At 47.5% G+C, this 19,112-nt stretch overlaps 1 protein-coding gene across 4 annotated transcripts in view; it reads left to right on the top strand.

The window, feature by feature from the left end:
• Positions 1-19,112, top strand: part of LOC113033025 (syntaxin-binding protein 4) — a 63,102-nt gene that overhangs the window by 26,646 nt on the left and 17,344 nt on the right. For all 4 annotated transcript variants that reach the window (XM_026186278.1, XM_026186277.1, XM_026186279.1 and 1 more), the window contains 4 exons: positions 9,583-9,662; positions 12,156-12,279; positions 13,375-13,516; positions 18,946-19,052. In XM_026186278.1, the coding sequence (XP_026042063.1) occupies positions 9,583-9,662; positions 12,156-12,279; positions 13,375-13,516; positions 18,946-19,052 (453 nt within the window). The remainder of the gene's footprint in view (positions 1-9,582; positions 9,663-12,155; positions 12,280-13,374; positions 13,517-18,945; positions 19,053-19,112) is intronic.

The following is a 19,112-nucleotide window of genomic DNA, read 5'->3' as shown; positions in this document are numbered from 1 at the left end:
AAGGAATTCCTTTCATCACAGAGTTGAAACAATGTAGAGATGGTAAGCATAAAAATGACAGCATTTAACAATTCACTTTAACAGCAGGTTTCGTTACTCTCCGACTAAAATTCACTGAACCAACAGCAAAAGAAGATCAAACTACGCTTCACGTTTGAAAACCATCATCATGAATTCTCTCTTACTGTTTTGCTTCCACCACAATGAAATCACACTTCCTGCACAGCTCTCTCTGTACTTCAAGACTAGTTTACCATCAAAAATCTGTTTTCTGCATTCTGCACCAGTCTACTGTTGTGTGCAGTGTTGTCGCCCGCTGTTTTGTTTTTTTTGTTTTTTAAATGACCTTTGACAAGAAAGTCTCATTTCTGCTGTTCAATACCAAAAAAATATAAACTTTTACAAATGATGCCAAGTTGCAACTCTCTTAGCTGTGTCTCTAATCAAACCTCTGTAACTTTGCTCTGCTTCACTTCAGCAGCATCAGGTGATGTTCAAATGTTGGTTCATGCTTTTCTTCAGTTTTTGTTCTACTGCAGAATATTTTTAAGGTTATCTGCTAAAAAAAAAGCCAGGCCAGGAAAGTCGCCTTCATGTTTCTCTCCCAACGCTGCTTAGCTTCTGAGATCACAGCCATAGCACCCTGAGATCGCCCGATCTCGTCTGATCAGTTACTTTGACACAAAGGCATCCGCTGTGGCCTGGGTGGGTGGTTGGTGAGAAGTTCAGCCATCCGGGAGGGGCTCAGAGTAGAGCTGCTGCTCCTCCACATCGAAAGGAGCCAGTTGAGGTGGTTCGGGCATCTCAATTTCAATTCAATTTTATTTATATAATGCCAAATCACAACAAAAGTCGCCTCAAGGCGCATCTGACAAGGATGCCTCCTGGGTGCCTCCTGGGTGAGGTGTTCCGGGCATGTCCCACCGGGAGGAGGCCCCAGGACAGACCCAGGACACGCTGGAGAGATTTTAATCTCTCCGCTGGCCTGGGAATGCCTTGGTGTTCCCCTGGACGAGCTGGAGGAGGTGGCTGGGGAGAGGGAGGTCTGGGCTTCTCTGCTTAGGCTGCTGCCCCTGCGACCCGTCCCCGGATAAACCGGAAAAAGATGGATGGGTGGATGGATGGATGTCGTCCGCTGTGATGCTCACACCTCTGATAAAGTCTCACAGTGTCAGCTTTCTTTTTATACATAGATATAAAATATGGATATGTGCTGATAAATGATCAGAATTATAATCTTTCTGACTGAAAATTGAATTAAATTGAGACCTTGTGAATCAGAATTGAATCCGTTATAGAAATCAGTGAAATCACACAGCATCTTGAAGCAAACTCAACCACTACCAAATGACACCAAATGAATTTTAGGTGTAGAAGCAACGAACAACTTTCTTTGAGTGGGTTTCATGTCTCACTATTGAGGCATCTGCCAGTGTTGTCACAGAGTTATGGTTACATTAGGGATACATGTCCAAAAAAGGCGTTCGTCTTGGGCTCAATTTGGGTCAGATCTAATGGACTAAAAACAGTTTTTGATGACATTGAACTAAAAGAAATTGTGGGTGTTCCAGTTGCAGCCTGAACAGCAGTGTTTTCTGGCCTGTTTGTTTTTGCTTTGGGGGGGGTACATGTGCAAAGCAAACTAGCACCAAAAAAGATGGATCCATTTTTATTCCTTTTGTTTAACACACCAGCTCCACTCAAACAACTCGTGAATAACAAGCTCAAAATGAGTGGAACACATGATGCCTGAACTGTGCTGACAGTACCATACTAGCATTACTCCTGGCTGGTAGTATTAGTGTTGAACCAGCTTTCTAATCTGACTATGGCCAGTCTGAGTGAAAACAAGGTCAGTGCCAGCTGTCAGCATTGGCCTTGTCTTCCCTTCAAATCCACTGCACACAACGTGATCCGTGACAAAGGTAGTAGAGGATTTGCATATTTAAACAGCGAGACTTTGCACACTAGTGTCAGCCATGAGCTTTACTTAAAAATGCAATATTCTGCGTGTTCAGTGAAGACAGCGTGACAGTTGGGATTTATACCTCGGCTGTTGGAGAAGATACATGCCAGACTGAAGTCATCACTGGCAGAGTCCTCATATACAGGGTGGATATGTAGAATTACAATGTTGTGTGTAGTGTAGTACCTATTTCTCTGAGGCCAAGCTGTGTCAGCAGTGAGGTTGCCTGAGCCACTCTATCCTCCCTTCTCCATCTCTTTGTGTTCTGCGCAGAGGATGTGACAGCAGAGTCGGGGAGGGGGAGAGCTTAACGGAGACGATGCTTTGGATGATGAGCATTGTATGTTAATCTGCACTGTGTGCTTTAACTACCCTGCAGCCCAGAGGAGCTGGCGGGCAGACAGCAGTAGTGCTGGGGACTGGGAGTCGGGATTATTCGTCTCTATCTTTATATCTGTCTACACCCCCACACCGACACAAATACAACCCAGAAGTGTCCCAGCATGTGCTGTTTGCTTACCGTCAGCAAATTACAGTTAAAAGGAAAAACACTTATTGATAAGTTAAGCCTTTTCATCTGCAGCATTGTGCTTTGTGAGAAGCATTCTGTAAACACGTTTTCATGTTTTAGTGAAAGAGAACAGACGGCAACACAAACTAACCCAAAGTTCAGTTCAATCCATGACTCTGAGATCACAACAACAGCCAGCTGAAGGTGACTGAGCCTAAATATGTCTCTCTCTCACAAAGACGCACGCACGCACTCACACACACACGCAGAGACACACGCACATGCAGAGACACACGCACAGACGCACGCACATGCAGAGATACACGTACATGCAGAGACACACGTACATGCAGAGACACACGCACAGACGCACACACATGCAGAGACACACGCACATGCAGAGACACACGTGCAGACGCACGCACATGCAGAGATACACGTACATGCAGAGACACACGCACAGACGCACACACATGCAGAGACACACGTACATGCAGAGACACACGCACAGACGCACACACATGCAGAGATACACGTACATGCAGAGACACACGCACAGACGCACACACATGCAGAGACACACGTACATGCAGAGACACACGTGCAGACGCACACACATGCAGAGATACACGTACATGCAGAGACACACGTGCAGACGCACACACATGCAGAGACACACGTACATGCAGAGACACACGCACAGACACACACACATGCAGAGATACACGTACATGCAGAGACACACGTACATGCAGAGACACACGTACATGCAGAGACACACGCACAGACACACACACATGCAGAGACACACGTACATGCAGAGACACACGTGCAGACGCACACACATGCAGAGACACACGTACATGCAGAGACACACGTACATGCAGAGACACACGCACAGACGCACACACATGCAGAGACACACGTACATGCAGAGACACACGTGCAGACGCACACACACATGCAGAGACACACGTACATGCAGAGACACACGCACATGCAGAGACACACGTGCAGACGCACACACATGCAGAGATACACGTACATGCAGAGACACACGCACATGCAGTGACACACGTACATGCAGAGACACACGCAGACGCACGCACATGCAGAGATACACGTACATGCAGAGACATACGCACATGCAGTGACACACGTACATGCAGAGACACACGCAGACGCACACACATGCAGAGATACACGTACATGCAGAGACATACGCACATGCAGTGACACACGTACATGCAGAGACACACGCAGACGCACGCACATGCAGAGATACACGTACATGCAGAGATACACGTACATGCAGAGACACACGTACATGCAGAGACACACGTACATGCAGAGACACACGCACAGACGCACACACATGCAGAGACACACTTACATGCAGAGACACACGTACATGCAGAGACACACGTACATGCAGAGACACACGCACAGACGCACACACATGCAGAGATACACGTACATGCAGAGACACACGTACATGCAGAGACACACGTACATGCAGAGACACACTTACATGCAGAGATACACGCACATGCAGAGACACACGTACATGCAGAGACACACGTACATGCAGAGATACACGCACATGCAGTGACACACGTACATGCAGAGACACGCGTACATGCAGAGACACACGTACATGCAGAAGATACACGTACATGCAGAAGACACAACGCCACAGACGCACACACATTGCAGAGGATACACGTACATGCAGAGCCACACACGTACATTGCAGAGACACACGTCACATGAAGAGAACACACGCACAGACTGCACACACATGCAAGAGATACACGTAAATGCAGAGAAACACGTACATGCAGAGACACACGCACATGCAGGTGACACGTACATGCAGAGAACACACGTACATAGCAGAGACACACGTAATGCCGAGATTCACGTACATGCAGAGACACACAGTACATGCAAGAGACACCACGTAGCATGCAGAGACACACGTACATGCAGAGATACACGTACATGCAGAGATACACGTTACATGCAGAGACACACGTACATCGCATGAGACACACGTACATGCAGCCGATACACGCACATGCAGAGACACACGCACATGCAGAGACACACGTACATGCAGAGACACACTTACATGCAGAGATACACGTACATGCAGAGATACACGTACATGCAGAGACACACGCACATGCAGAGATACACGCACATGCAGAGACACACGTACATGCAGAGATACACGCACATGCAGTGACACACGTACATGCAGAGACACGCGCAGACGCACGCACATGCAGAGATACACGTACATGCAGAGACACACGTACATGCAGAGACACACGCACATGCAGAGACACACGTACATGCAGAGACACACGTACATGCAGAGACACACGCGCAGACGCACGCACATGCAGAGATACACGTACATGCAGAGACACACGTACATGCAGAGATACACGTACATGCAGAGATACACGTACATGCAGAGACACACTTACATGCAGAGACACACTTACATGCAGAGATACACGCACATGCAGAGACACACGTACATGCAGAGACACACGCACAGACGCACACACATGCAGAGATACACGTACATGCAGAGACACACGTACATGCAGAGACACACGTACATGCAGAGACACACGTACATGCAGAGACACACGCACAGACGCACACACATGCAGAGATACACGTACATGCAGAGACACACGTACATGCAGAGACACACGTACATGCAGAGACACGCGCAGACGCACGCACATGCAGAGATACACGTACATGCAGAGACACACGTACATGCAGAGATACACGTACATGCAGAGACACACGTACATGCAGAGATACACGCACATGCAGAGACACACGTACATGCAGAGACACACGTACATGCAGAGATACACGTACATGCAGAGACACACGTACATGCAGAGACACACGTACATGCAGAGATACACGCACATGCAGAGACACACGTACATGCAGAGACACACGCACAGACGCACACACATGCAGAGATACACGTACATGCAGAGACACACGCACATGCAGAGATACACGTACATGCAGAGACACACGCACATGCAGAGATACACGTACATGCAGAGACACACGCACATGCAGAGACACACGCACATGCAGAGATACACGTACATGCAGAGACACACGCACATGCAGAGACACACGCACATGCAGAGATACACGTACATGCAGAGACACACGCACATGCAGAGACACACGCACATGCAGAGATACACGTACATGCAGAGACACACGTACATGCAGAGACACACTTACATGCAGAGACACACGCGCAGACGCACGCACATGCAGAGATACACGTACATGCAGAGACACACGTACATGCAGAGATACACGTACATGCAGAGACACACTTACATGCAGAGACACACTTACATGCAGAGATACACGCACATGCAGAGACACACGTACATGCAGAGACACACGCACAGACGCACACACATGCAGAGACACACGTACATGCAGAGACACACGTACATGCAGAGACACACGTACATGCAGAGACACGCGCAGACGCACGCACATGCAGAGATACACGTACATGCAGAGACACACGTACATGCAGAGATACACGTACATGCAGAGACACACGTACATGCAGAGATACACGCACATGCAGAGACACACGTACATGCAGAGACACACGTACATGCAGAGATACACGCACATGCAGAGACACACGTACATGCAGAGACACACTTACATGCAGAGATACACGCACATGCAGAGACACACGTACATGCAGAGACACACGCACAGACGCACACACATGCAGAGATACACGTACATGCAGAGACACACGCACATGCAGAGATACACGTACATGCAGAGATACACGTACATGCAGAGACACACGCACATGCAGAGACACACGTACATGCAGAGACACACGTACATGCAGAGATACACGCACATGCAGAGACACACGTACATGCAGAGACACACTTACATGCAGAGATACACGCACATGCAGAGACACACGTACATGCAGAGACACACGCACAGACGCACACACATGCAGAGATACACGTACATGCAGAGACACACGCACATGCAGAGATACACGTACATGCAGAGATACACGTACATGCAGAGACACACGCACATGCAGAGACACACGTACATGCAGAGACACACGTACATGCAGAGATACCACGCACATGCAGAGACACACGTACATGCAGAGACACATTACATGCAGAGATACACGCACATGCAGAGACACACGTACATGCAGAGACACACGCACAGACGCACACACATGCAGAGATACACGTACATGCAGAGACACACGCACATGCAGAGATACACGTACATGCAGAGATACACGTACATGCAGAGACACACGCACATGCAGAGACACACGCACATGCAGAGATACACGCACATGCAGAGACACACGCACATGCAGAGATACACGCACATGCAGAGATACACGTACATGCAGAGATACACGCACATGCAGAGACACACGCACATGCAGAGATACACGTACATGCAGAGACACGCGCAGACGCACGCACATGCAGAGATACACGTACATGCAGAGATACACGTACATGCAGAGATACACGTACATGCAGAGACACACGTACATGCAGAGACACACGTACATGCAGAGACACACGCGCAGACGCACGCACATGCAGAGATACACGTACATGCAGAGACACACGTACATGCAGAGATACACGTACATGCAGAGACACGCGCAGACGCACGCACATGCAGAGATACACGTACATGCAGAGACACACGTACATGCAGAGATACACGTACATGCAGAGACACACGCACATGCAGAGATACACGTACATGCAGAGACACACGTACATGCAGAGACACACGTACATGCAGAGACACACGTACATGCAGAGATACACGTACATGCAGAGACACACGTACATGCAGAGATACACGTACATGCAGAGACACACGCACATGCAGAGATACACGCACATGCAGAGACACACGTACAGACGCACACACATGCAGAGATACACGTACATGCAGAGACACACACACAGACGCACACACATGCAGAGATACACGTACATGCAGAGACACACACACAGACGCACACACATGCAGAGATACACGTACATGCAGAGACACACGCGCAGACGCACACCCAGACGCACGCACATGCAGAGATACACATACATGCAGAGATACACGTACATGCAGAGACACACGTACATGCAGAGACACACGTGCAGACGCACACGCAGACGCACGCACATGCAGAGACACACGTACATGCAGAGACACACGTACATGCAGAGATACACGTACATGCAGAGACACACGTACATGCAGAGACACACGCACATGCAGAGATACACGCACATGCAGAGACACACGTACATGCAGAGACACACGTACATGCAGAGACACACGTACATGCAGAGACACACGCGCAGACGCACACGCAGACGCACGCACATGCAGAGACACACGCACATGCAGAGACACACGTACATGCAGAGACACACGCGCAGACGCACGCACATGCAGAGACACACGCGCAGACGCACACGCAGACGCACGCACATGCAGAGATACACGCACATGCAGAGATACACGTACATGCAGAGATACACGCACATGCAGAGACACACGCACATGCAGAGACACACGCGCAGACGCACGCACATGCAGAGACACACGCGCAGACGCACGCACATGCAGAGACACAGAATTGCTTAATAAACATTTATTTTGTTTATTTGTATTTTATTAGTATTTTCCTTAAGTGTGTCAAATATATATTTTCTCATCTAAATGTCCACTGAGCTGTGAGCCAGGGGGCGGTAATGCCCCTTAACATTGGTTGCCAACCATGAAGAAGAAGAAGCTGTGAGCCAGGAGGGAGGGGGTGAGTGAGTCCTGAGTGATTCGTTCGCTCTATGATTCAGCACAGGAAGGGAGGGGGTGAGTAGCTCAAATGTGTTGTTAGCATGTTAGCAGCGCGATGCTACTCTGAACCGAGGAGCTATTTTCTTGATGTGAGCTTCTACTCAGGGTTTTTTCTTCCAGTTCAGAGCAGAAATGCTTTTGTTACGAAACTGGCTGTTGTTTTTCCCCCCACAATTTTAATTATAAGCTAGATATATTTCTACTAATGGAATTAGTTTGCTAACAGCAACAGGGATGAGTCAGTGAGTCAGTTGGGCTTGTGAATCATGATTCACGAGTCAGTAAAGTGATTCTCGAGTATTGAACGATTCGTTCACGAATCGAACATCACTACTGTGTAACATCCCTGCTTCCATAATGGTCTGTGAGCTAAGGAGGATTCTCAACAGTCTCAGCTCTTCTCTTTGTCTTTTTCATTTCATAAGGCTCTAAATGTTCTCAGGTGGTGAAAGGTCTGGACTGCAGGGAGGCCAGTTCAGAAGCAATGCTGTTCTAATAGCTGCAGTATTCAAATATGAAGGCCTTCATTTTTGTTTTTCATACCTAGTTTTAGTTTTTTAGTTTAGTTGTGGTTAACTAATATAACTGTGACGTGTCATTAAAGCAATCTTATTCTAAAATTGTTCTATTGTTCTTTACACAATGATGCTGCTGACCTGTTACCAGTTAACATGATTAGCTGCAGCTGTTTCTTTTGAGTTGTCCAGCATTTCGTGACCCTGACCTAACTTTGTTGTTTTGTTGCCTTCAAATTTAGTATGTGCTCATATTGTTCATGAAATATAAAAACCTCTCAATGGAAATATGATATGTTTATGTTTTGATAAAATATGTATTGATGAAGCCTAAAAATAATCACATTCTGTTTTACATTTACGTTTTACACAGTGTCCTGATGTTTTTGGGTATAAAGAAGGGCTGCAAAAAGTACTCAGCAGAATGATTGCCTGCCATTCATTTGAATTGTTTCTGACATGTTGTGATTTTCCTGGAGTATATGACTTAAAAGAGCTTATATGTACCTATATCACTTCCCAAAGCAAAGCTGTCCAGGTCTACACAAATCATTACAACATCATTGGCTTTAACATGTAACATGCAGTCATCCTGTCATGTCTCAACATCTGTTTCTCTTGAAAAGGAGAGAATTTGCTGATCTGCTAGAGAAATATGGATCTAATGGCAGCACTGGATCAACACGGAACTCTCCGATCCAGCAAGGTAGGGATGTTTCTGCTTAGCTCTGCTTGGTGATTTCCACTTTCATTTTCATTTCTTTCTTAATAGAAAGCTGTTGCTGCATTTGCATTAGAACAAAGTGTTTTTGTCATGCACGTGACACAGTATTGCTGTAATAATGTGTTTGCATGTAGAGAAGCATGTTTTTCTCTGCCCCTCTGCTTTGGATGAAGACAACACGGTACAGTCTTTGCAGTAGATCAAACTGCCTTCCTGACAGAGACAAAACAGCTTTTCTCTGTTATGTCTCTGTCAGAAAGCTCAGTCATTAGGTAACAATAATCAATAGACTGAGAAGTCACTTTCTGATGGACTTTTTTCATTAAGGCCATTTGTTTCCATGCTCCCTAGGAACACCATACTCTGTTTGTGCCGGGTGGACTGATTTTTACTGCTGCATGTTTTGGGGTTTAAAAGCCACAGAGATGCATCTTTTAGAGAAAATCAACTGCTGCAATACTCCTGACACATACAGGCTCACTACAGGTTTTCGCTTGGGCAGCGGTTGTCCTTCTCTCCTGGATCGGCTGGAGCTTTCTTTAGGAGCCTTCCCAGCTTTGACAAAAGTCCAGCTGGGATAACCACATTTACTCAGGGCCTTCTTGATGTTCTTCTGCCTCCCTGGCTGCTGTGTCAGTGGGGATGGTGTTTGCTCTGTGTTGTAGCGTCCGTATGTGTAGGTTTACGGTACACATCAGCTTTTAGATGTCCCCCATTACTGATGGAAATCTTGCAGTCTAAGAAGGCTAACCTGCCACTTTTCATATCCTCCCTGGTGAATTTGATGTGTCGGTCCACTGAGATGATGTGATCTAGTAAATTGTGGTAAGTCCTGAGATTCAATTTTCACCCTGGTGTCATCCACATACCTGAACCAATGACTTGATGGTGTTTGGTGGTTGTGGTTTGGATTAACATGCAGCTTTTCAACAGTGCTGTCCGTTTCTTAGGGAGCCTGGTTAGCAGTCACACCATGGAAACAGTGGAAAATGGCCTTAAAGTCCATGAGAAAGTCATGTCTCACTCTATTGATTATGCAAATATTATTTTATTATTATTTGGTATTATTTTCCTGATCAGTTTGTGTTTAAAAAGTATACTTTCAGATATTCTTCAAACTGTTGTCCAATTTCTAAAGCAAAGACCAACATGACCTTTAACATTTGAAAACGAAAATAGAAAACAACCGTTCTATTTTAGTCAGAGTACTCTGCCTATAGGCAGGAAGGAGTAAGTCGACCTTAAAATGCCTTACGACAAGTGCACATTTACCAACATCTGTTTGACTTGGAGAGGAGGCAGCCAGCTGCTGCAGAGCTGTTAAACAGAGCTCCAGCATGTGAGCAGTGCTGCTGACACATCAGGCTTCAGCTCCAGAATAAAGAGAGATAGCACTATAATGTGGTTTGCATTAAGAATTGTTAGTATGGATGGTTCACAGGAATATACTGCAAGAGCCTGAAAGTCTCTCTAGAGACACAAGAACAGCGAGAAAAAGATCCTCACTAACAGCAGTGATGAGCTGGTCCATGCTGTTGGCTTTGCTGCTGTAGGCTGCATGGACCACTCCTCGCTTGGTGTAAAAACACTTGTTTATGAGGAGAAATTTGATTGTGAGGTGTCTGGTGTGCTAATCTAAACAGCCCTCACTGATGCTAAAACATTGCACTGAGGTCTTTAAGCTAGGGTTCAAGTACAAACTAGAAGAAAAATAACGTTCTAAAAACAGGGAACACTTTGTTATATGCGTAGTATGAGACCAGTTTGCTCGTGTTAAATATTTATAGGAATTAAGAGCGACTCAAGTAGAAATAATGTTCTAAAAGGAAAAAATGCAAAATGGGGCAATTTAATGAAGACATACTACGAGTCAACTTTTATGGAAATTAATTTAAAAAGAGCAAACTGACTAAGACGTGATCCTGATTTTTGCAGAGAAAATTGAGAGTAGAGAGCAGGTGGAAGAGAGCCTTAAGAGGTGGAGGTATGCTCTGGAGACTGGACTAATGAAAGTCTGTACAAGCCAGACAGAATACTGGAGTATGGAGGGAGATGGGTGGAAAGGTCACCATGAAGGTGCAAAGGTAGTGAGTTTAAATACAGGGATCAAGCATCCAAAGCAACAGGCAGTGAGGTGGAGTGGGTGGAAGTGAGTTCAGGGGTTTGGGATGGTTTTGGAAACAAGCAGAGGAGGGAGAGTGGATATATCGGACAAAGGAAGCTGAAGATGAAGCTGCTAGGCAGGAGGAAAAGAGGAAGACCTCACAGACTCATGCATGTAGTGAAGGAGGATATCCCGAGGGCCGGTGTGACAGAGGAGGATGCTGGGATAGGGTGAGATGGAGGCAGATGATCTGCTGTGTGCTAAATGGAGCAGCTGAAAGTCTGGACTGCTAACTGCCCTTTCCTAAAATAACTGTAATCTGGGTTATCTCTCTCATGTAATTTTTGTTTGTTTGTTTTTCAAATCCAAAGGAGGTCGCTACCTGGATAGCACATCATCCGGTTCCTCGTCACGCTCCCAGAGTCCTTTGCTGTTGAGCCCAGCAGGCTCTCAGAGTATGTACAATAACAGTGGGCCCATGCTGCGCTCCCTCAGGTAAGAGTTCATATTTAATACAGGCTCACTGTCAACCCGACCATCAAGAAGTCTTGGAGCTAAAATAATGAGTTCTGGTTGGTTAGGTTGGGATGAACAAAGTGGTTGAAAGTGAACCACTTTTCATTAAGGGAAGATGTCAGCAGGGCTAATGTAATTAAAGTCAGAACATCTTAATAATGAAACAAGAAAATAAAAAGAAAATCGTATCTGTGTTTTGGGAAGCTGCAGGACTTTTTCCAGATTGTTTAGGCTCCATTCACACAAGGAAAGCTGTGACTGGAGACAGAACTGACAAAACTCTTCCACAGATCATGACAGAGCTGCTGGTTTATGTAGGGATAAACCCAGAATATAACCAGCTGATCTGAGTAGCCCCTACTGCAAAGAGACACATTGCAGATGAATTGCACTTATCTGTGATCAGTCTCAGTCTGTCTGAGTTCAAATTCCTGTGTATGATGTGTACGTATGGTTTTTGACAACAAAGCTTTGACTCTGATGTATACCAATGCTCTAACTGCCTCTGCCATGATGGACACATGTTCTCCTTTCTGTTCTCCTTCAAACGTTGTGATCAGAGTTCATCCTGGTTTCATCTGTCCAAAGACATTGTTTTTCCATTTCGAGAGCAAAGTCTTGTTTCTGTCAAAGTCTAATCTGGCCTCCAGTGTAACCTGTGGTTTGCACCTTGTTGTATTTCATTCATTCATCTCTTGATTGTACACTGTTGCCAATGATACACCTAAATCCTCGAGTGAGTCCCTGAACTATGTTAAGCTGTTTTTCTTAACCATGGAACTACTTCTGCCATTATCCACTCTTGAATCTTGCGATCAGCCTTTATTGTGTTATTTGCATCATTTCCCTGTGTTTCTGTCCAAAGGCTTATACGTTAGGTTGATCTCATTCTAAATTGGCTATAGGTGTGGACTCAAGCTAAATAAAAACCCTCCGAGTTGCCAGTAACACTGGACGCAATTTTAGTTCTTGTCTTCCACCCAGCTGTTAGAAGCAGGTCCTGTAAGTTGAGGTGTACCACAGACCCCTTTTCCTAACTTCCAGAATTGATTATCCGTGTCTTTGTGTTCTTAGTCATCCAGGTGAAGGGGTGATTCAACTTATTTCAATAGCACGATCCGGCAGTCTAGGCATCACTATTGGAGGAGGTTCCAACAGGCCTGACGGCCCTGCAGTCTTCATCCAGGAGGTCCTGTCAGGAGGAGACTGTCACCGGGTAAGAAAAGAGGAAAGCAGCCTCAAATAAACCTAAAGTGCAATGAGAGGGAAAGATGAGCGGTGTGATGAAGTGGAAGACATGCCATCATGGAGCAAAGCCTTTGCTTATTTAAATCGCAGTTTGTGTTACAGTTTGTGTTAGCTAAAGGTCCTATCACCTTTCTTTTTACACAAACTGCAGAACAAGACGTACAAACTACACTTACAGCTAACAAATCTCCTACAGTGAGACTTTGCCATCATCTTTGTCAACATTCAGTTTCAGCATGCTTGCTTGAGCCCTCCCTCCTTGATCTCTGAGTGGAAGGCCATGAGATAACTGAATGAAACATGAGTAGAGAGGAAGAGGAGAAATGAAGCACCGTTTAATCTCCTTTTCCTCGCTCTTCCGCTTTCCTCATGCTTTATCCATAAGAATAAGAAAGAAGAAATTGAGGCGTGCATATGCAGACTAGTCATAAAGTGTTTTGAGCGGATAGTGTCTCAGCAAATCAGAGACTGTACCCCCTCCCTTGACCCCCACCAGTTTGCTTGCTGTGCAAATTAGTCCATGGAGTATGTTGTTCCCATCACCCTTCAGAGAGCGCTGAGCCATTTGGAGAACAGGAAGCACTACATGAGGATGCTCTTCTTTGACTACAGCTCAGCCTTCAACACCTTACTACCAGACATCCTCACCACCAAACTGATCCAAACTGATATGGAGTTCCACAGGGTTCATTGCTAGGACTAGTTCTTGGAGATCATTTTTCTGAATTTCAGGAGCAGGACCTTCACACACACCCCTTCTTTGTCTATACATGACCCCCTTCTCCCCCACTACAAGCTGTTCGTTCGTGTTTTCTTTCTCTCATTGTTTACTAGAAATGCTGTCAAACCTAAAATGAGTATGTGGTCCCGGCTAGTAAATGTCTACATTATACATGCTTCCCTGAGACAGTAACATTAGAAGGCATAACATAAGTTCTAAATTCAGATCAAACTGAGGTTATTGTACTCAGCCCTGAAAATCTTAGAAATATGGTATCTAACCAGATTCTTACTGTGGATGGCATTACATTGGCCTCCAGTAACACTGTGAGGAACCTTGAAGTCATTTTTGACCAGGATATGTCCTTCAATGCACATATTACACAAATATGTAAGACTGCTTTCTTCCACCCCTCTGAGAATGAGAATATCGTGGTGGAGGGGTTTGTGTGTCCCAGGGATCCCAGGGGCTATGTTGTCTGGGAGCTTTTGTCCCCTGGTAGGGTCTCCCATGGCAAATTGGTCCTGGGTGAGGGACCAGACAAAGAGCGATTCAGAAGACCCCATCAAGGGAACAGTTCACCCTGCCCGCGATGGGGTTACCGGGGCCCTGCCCTGGAGCAAGGCCCGGGGAGGGTGCCCGAGGGTGAACGTCTGGTGGCCGGGCATTAGTCCATAGGGCTCGGCCGGGCACAGCCCGAAAAAGGGACATGGGCCCATCTTCCTGCAGGCCCACCACCCGCAGGAGGTGCCGTAGGGGTCGGGTGCAAAGTGAGCCGGACGGTGGCCAGGAGCGGAGGCCCTGGCGGACCGATCCCTGGCTACCAAGACTGGCGATTGGGACATGGAATGTCACCTCTCTGGTGGGGAAAGAGCCCGAGCTAGTGCGTGAGGTTGAGAGGTACCGGCTAAATATAGTCGGGCTCACCTCAGCGCATGGCCTGGGCTCTGGAACCAGTCTCCTGGAGAGGGGCTGGACTCTGTCTCAGTCTGGAGTTGCCCCTGGTGAGAGGCGTCGGGCTGGGGTGGGTATCTTGGTATCCCCTCTGCTTGCTGCTGGTATGTTGGGATTTCTCCCAGTGGACGAGAGTGTTTGTTCCCTTCTGTGCTTATGCACCGAGTGGCAGTTCAGAGTACCCAGCCTTATTGGAGTCCCTGAGTGGGGCACTGGAGGGTGCTCTTCCTGGGGACTCTGTTGTCCTACTGGGAGACTTCAATGCTCACATGGGCAACAACAGTGAGACCTGGAAGGGTGTGATTGGGAGGAACGGCTTCCCAGATCTTAACCTGAGGAGGTGCCGTAGGGGTCGGGTGCAAAGTGAGCCGGACGGTTTGCACAGAAGTCTTTGTTATTGGACTTCTGTGCAAACCACAGTTTGGCCATAACGAACACCATGTTTGTACATAAGAGTTTCCATAAGTGCACGTGGCACCAGGACACTCTAGGCCACAGGTCGATGATTGATTTTGTAATTGTATCACCAGACCTGAGGCCATATGTTCTGGACACTCGTGTAAAGAGAGGGGCTGAGCTGTCAACTGATCACCACCTGGTGGTGAGTTGGATTAGGTGGCAAGGGAGGACGCTGGACAGACCTGGCGCGCCCAAACGTACAGTGAGGATGTGCTGGGAATGTCTAGCAGAGGCCCCAGTCCGCGACATCTTCAACGCACACCTCCGGCAGAGCTTCAACAACATGCCGAGGGAGACTGGGGACATTGAGCCCGAATGGACTATGTTCAGCATCTCCATTGCCGAAGCCGCTGCATGGAGCTGTGGCCGCAAGGTGGTTGGTGCCTGTCGCTTTGGTAAACCCCAAACCAAATGGTGGACACCTGAGGTGAGGGGAGCCACCAACCTGAAGAAGGAGTCCTACCGGGCTTGGTTAGCCTGTGGGCAGCTGATAGGTACCGACAGGCCAAGTGGAATGCAGCGCGGGCAGTGGTGGAAGTAAAAACTTGGGTGTGGGAGGAGTTCGGAGAGACCATGGAAAAAAACTTTCGGACTGTCTCAAAGAGATTCTGGCAAACCGTCAGGTGACTCAGGAGGGGAAAGCGGTGTTCCAACTGCACTGTGTGTAGTGCTGGTGGAGCGCTGCTGACTTGGACTGAGAAAATTGTCGGGCGGTGGAAGGAATTCTTCGAGGACCTCCTTAATCCCACTGGCACGTCTTCCGTGGCGGAAGTTTGGGGACGAGGGGGATGACAGCCAATATCTGAGGTCGAGGTCACGGAGGCAGTTAAACAACTCCTTGGTAGCAGAGCCCCTGGGGTGGATGAGGTCTGCCCCGAGTTCCTGAAGGCTCTGGATGTTGTAAGGCTGTCTTGGTTGACACATCTCTGCAATGTTGCCTGGGGATCAGGGGCAGTACCTGTGGACTGGCAGACCGGGGTGGTGGTGGTGTTTTGTGGACTTGGAGAAGGCATTCGACCGTGTCCCTCGGGGGGGTCCTGTGGGGGGGTGCTCCGGGAGTATGGGGTGTCTGGCCCATTGCTATGGGCCATTCAGTCCTTATACGACCACTGCAAGAGCTTGGTTCGCATAGCCGGCAATAAGTTGGACTTGTTCCTGGTGGGTGATGGGCTCCGCCAGGGCTGCCCTTTGTCTCCGGTTCTGTTCATAATTTTTATGGACAGAATTTCTAGGCGTAGCCAAGTGGCGGAGGGCTTTCACTTCGGTGGTCTCAGAATCTCATCTCTGCTTTTTGCAGATATTGTGGTTCTGTTGGCTTCATCAGGTGATGGCCTCCAGCTCGCACTGGAACAGTTCGCAGCCGAGTGTGAAGCGGTGGGAATGAGAATCAGCACCTCCATATCTGAGGCCATGGTCCTCAGCTGGAAAAGGGTGGAGTGCCCACTCCAGGTCGGGGATGAAACCCTGTCCCAAGTGGAGGAGTTCAAGTATCTCGGGGTCTTGTTCGCGAGTGATGGGAGAAGGGAGCGGGAGATCGACAGACGTATTTGTGCAGCGGCTGCAATGATCCGGATGCTGTACCGGTCCGTCGTGGTGAAGAGAGAGCTGAGTATAAAAGTGAAGCTCTCAATTTACCGGTCGATCTACGCCCTTACCCTCACCTATGGTCACGAGCTGTGGGTAGAGACCGAAAGAACGAGATCGTGGATACAAGCGACAGAAATGGGCTTCCTCCGAAGGGTGGCTGGCCTCTCCCTTATAGATAGGGTGAGAAGTTCGGCCATTTGGGAGGGGTTTAGAGTAGAGCCGCTGCTCCTCCACATCGAAAGGAGCCAGCTGAGGTGGTTCGGCCATCTGACAAGGATGCCCCCTGGGCGCCTCCTGGGTGAGGTTTTCTGGGCATGTCCCACCGGGAGGAGGCCCCGGCACAGATCCAGGTCACGCTGGAGAGATTATATCTCTCGGCTGGCCTGGGAACGCCTTGGTTTTCCCCCAGATAAGCTGGAAGAGGTGGCTGGGGAGAGGGAGGTCTGGGCTTCTCTGCTTAGGCTGCTGCCCCCGCGACCCGGCCCCGGATAAGCGGAAGAAAATGGATGGATGGATGGATGGATGGATGGGTGCTTTCTTCCATTTGTGCAACATCTCTAAAGTTAGAAATATCCTGTCTCAGAGTGACGCTGAAAAACTAGTTCATGCATTTATTACTTCCAGGCTGGACGACTGTGATTCATTATTATCAGGAAGTCCTAAAAACTCCCTGAAAAGCCTTCAGCTGATCCAAAATGCTGCAGCAAGAGTCCTGACAGGGACTAGAAAGAGAGAGCAGATTTCTCCTGTTTTGGCTTCCCTTCATTGGCTTCCTGTTAAATCCAGAATTCAAAATCCTGCTCCTCACATACAAGGTCTTAAATAATCAGGCCCCATCTTATCTTAATGACCTTGTAGTACCATATCACCCTATTAGAGCACTTCGCTCTCGCTCTGCAGGCCTACTTGTTGTTCCTAGAGTATTTAAAAGTAGAATGGGAGGCAGAGCCTTCAGTTTTCAGGCCCCTCTTCTGTGGAACCAGCTTCCAGTTTGGATTCAGGAGACAGACACTATCTCTACTTTCAAGATTAGGCTTCAAACTTTCCTTTTTGCTAAAGCATATAGTTAGGGCTGGACCAGGTGACCCTGAATCCTCCCTTAGTTATGCTGTAATAGGTGTAAGCTGCTGGGGGACTCCCATGATGGATTTTTCCTGCTCTCACCCTTTCTCACTCATCACCTGTTTATACACCTCCCTGCATTTCATCATTAGTTATGATTCATATCTGTCTCTCTTCCTCAGCTTGTCTTTCTCTCCTCTCCCCTATCTGGTCCCCGCCCCTCCCTGAGCCTGGTTCTGCTGGAGGTTTCTTCCTGTTAAAAGGGAGTTCTTCCTTCACACAATTGCCAAAGCACTTGCTCATTAGGGGGTCATCATCATTGTTGGAATTTTCTTTGATTTGTCTGTATTATTGATCGTGCCTTACAGAACAAAGCGCCTTGAGCCAACTGTTGTTATGATTTTGTGCTATATGAATAAAATTGAATTGGATTGAACTGAAATACATGTTGCAGTTATGTTCCTGCAGTTGAAAAGAGCTGATAATGACTAGACTTGGATAAGTACTTTGATTCTTAGAAGTGGCCCTGACAGTTTATTGTACTTTTAAATAAGGAGAAACAGGGCTTGTAGCCTCCTGCTCAGTGGGAATAAAACTGTCTCCCTGTTGTGCAGGATGGACGGTTGAGACCGGGAGATCAGCTCATTGCTATTAACAAGGAGTCCTTGATTGGTGTGACACATGAAGAGGCCAAAAGCATGCTAAACAAAGTGAAATTCAGGTGAGTGGTGTTCATGTTAGAAATGAATGTACCAAAGTCTAGTGTGGAACAATGAGCCAG

The sequence above is a fragment of the Astatotilapia calliptera genome, chromosome 12, assembly GCF_900246225.1.
Source record: "Astatotilapia calliptera chromosome 12, fAstCal1.2, whole genome shotgun sequence".
NCBI lineage: Eukaryota > Metazoa > Chordata > Actinopteri > Cichliformes > Cichlidae > Astatotilapia > Astatotilapia calliptera.
The sequence above is the reverse complement of the archived record's forward strand: the minus strand, read 5'-3'. Positions and strand labels throughout refer to the sequence as shown.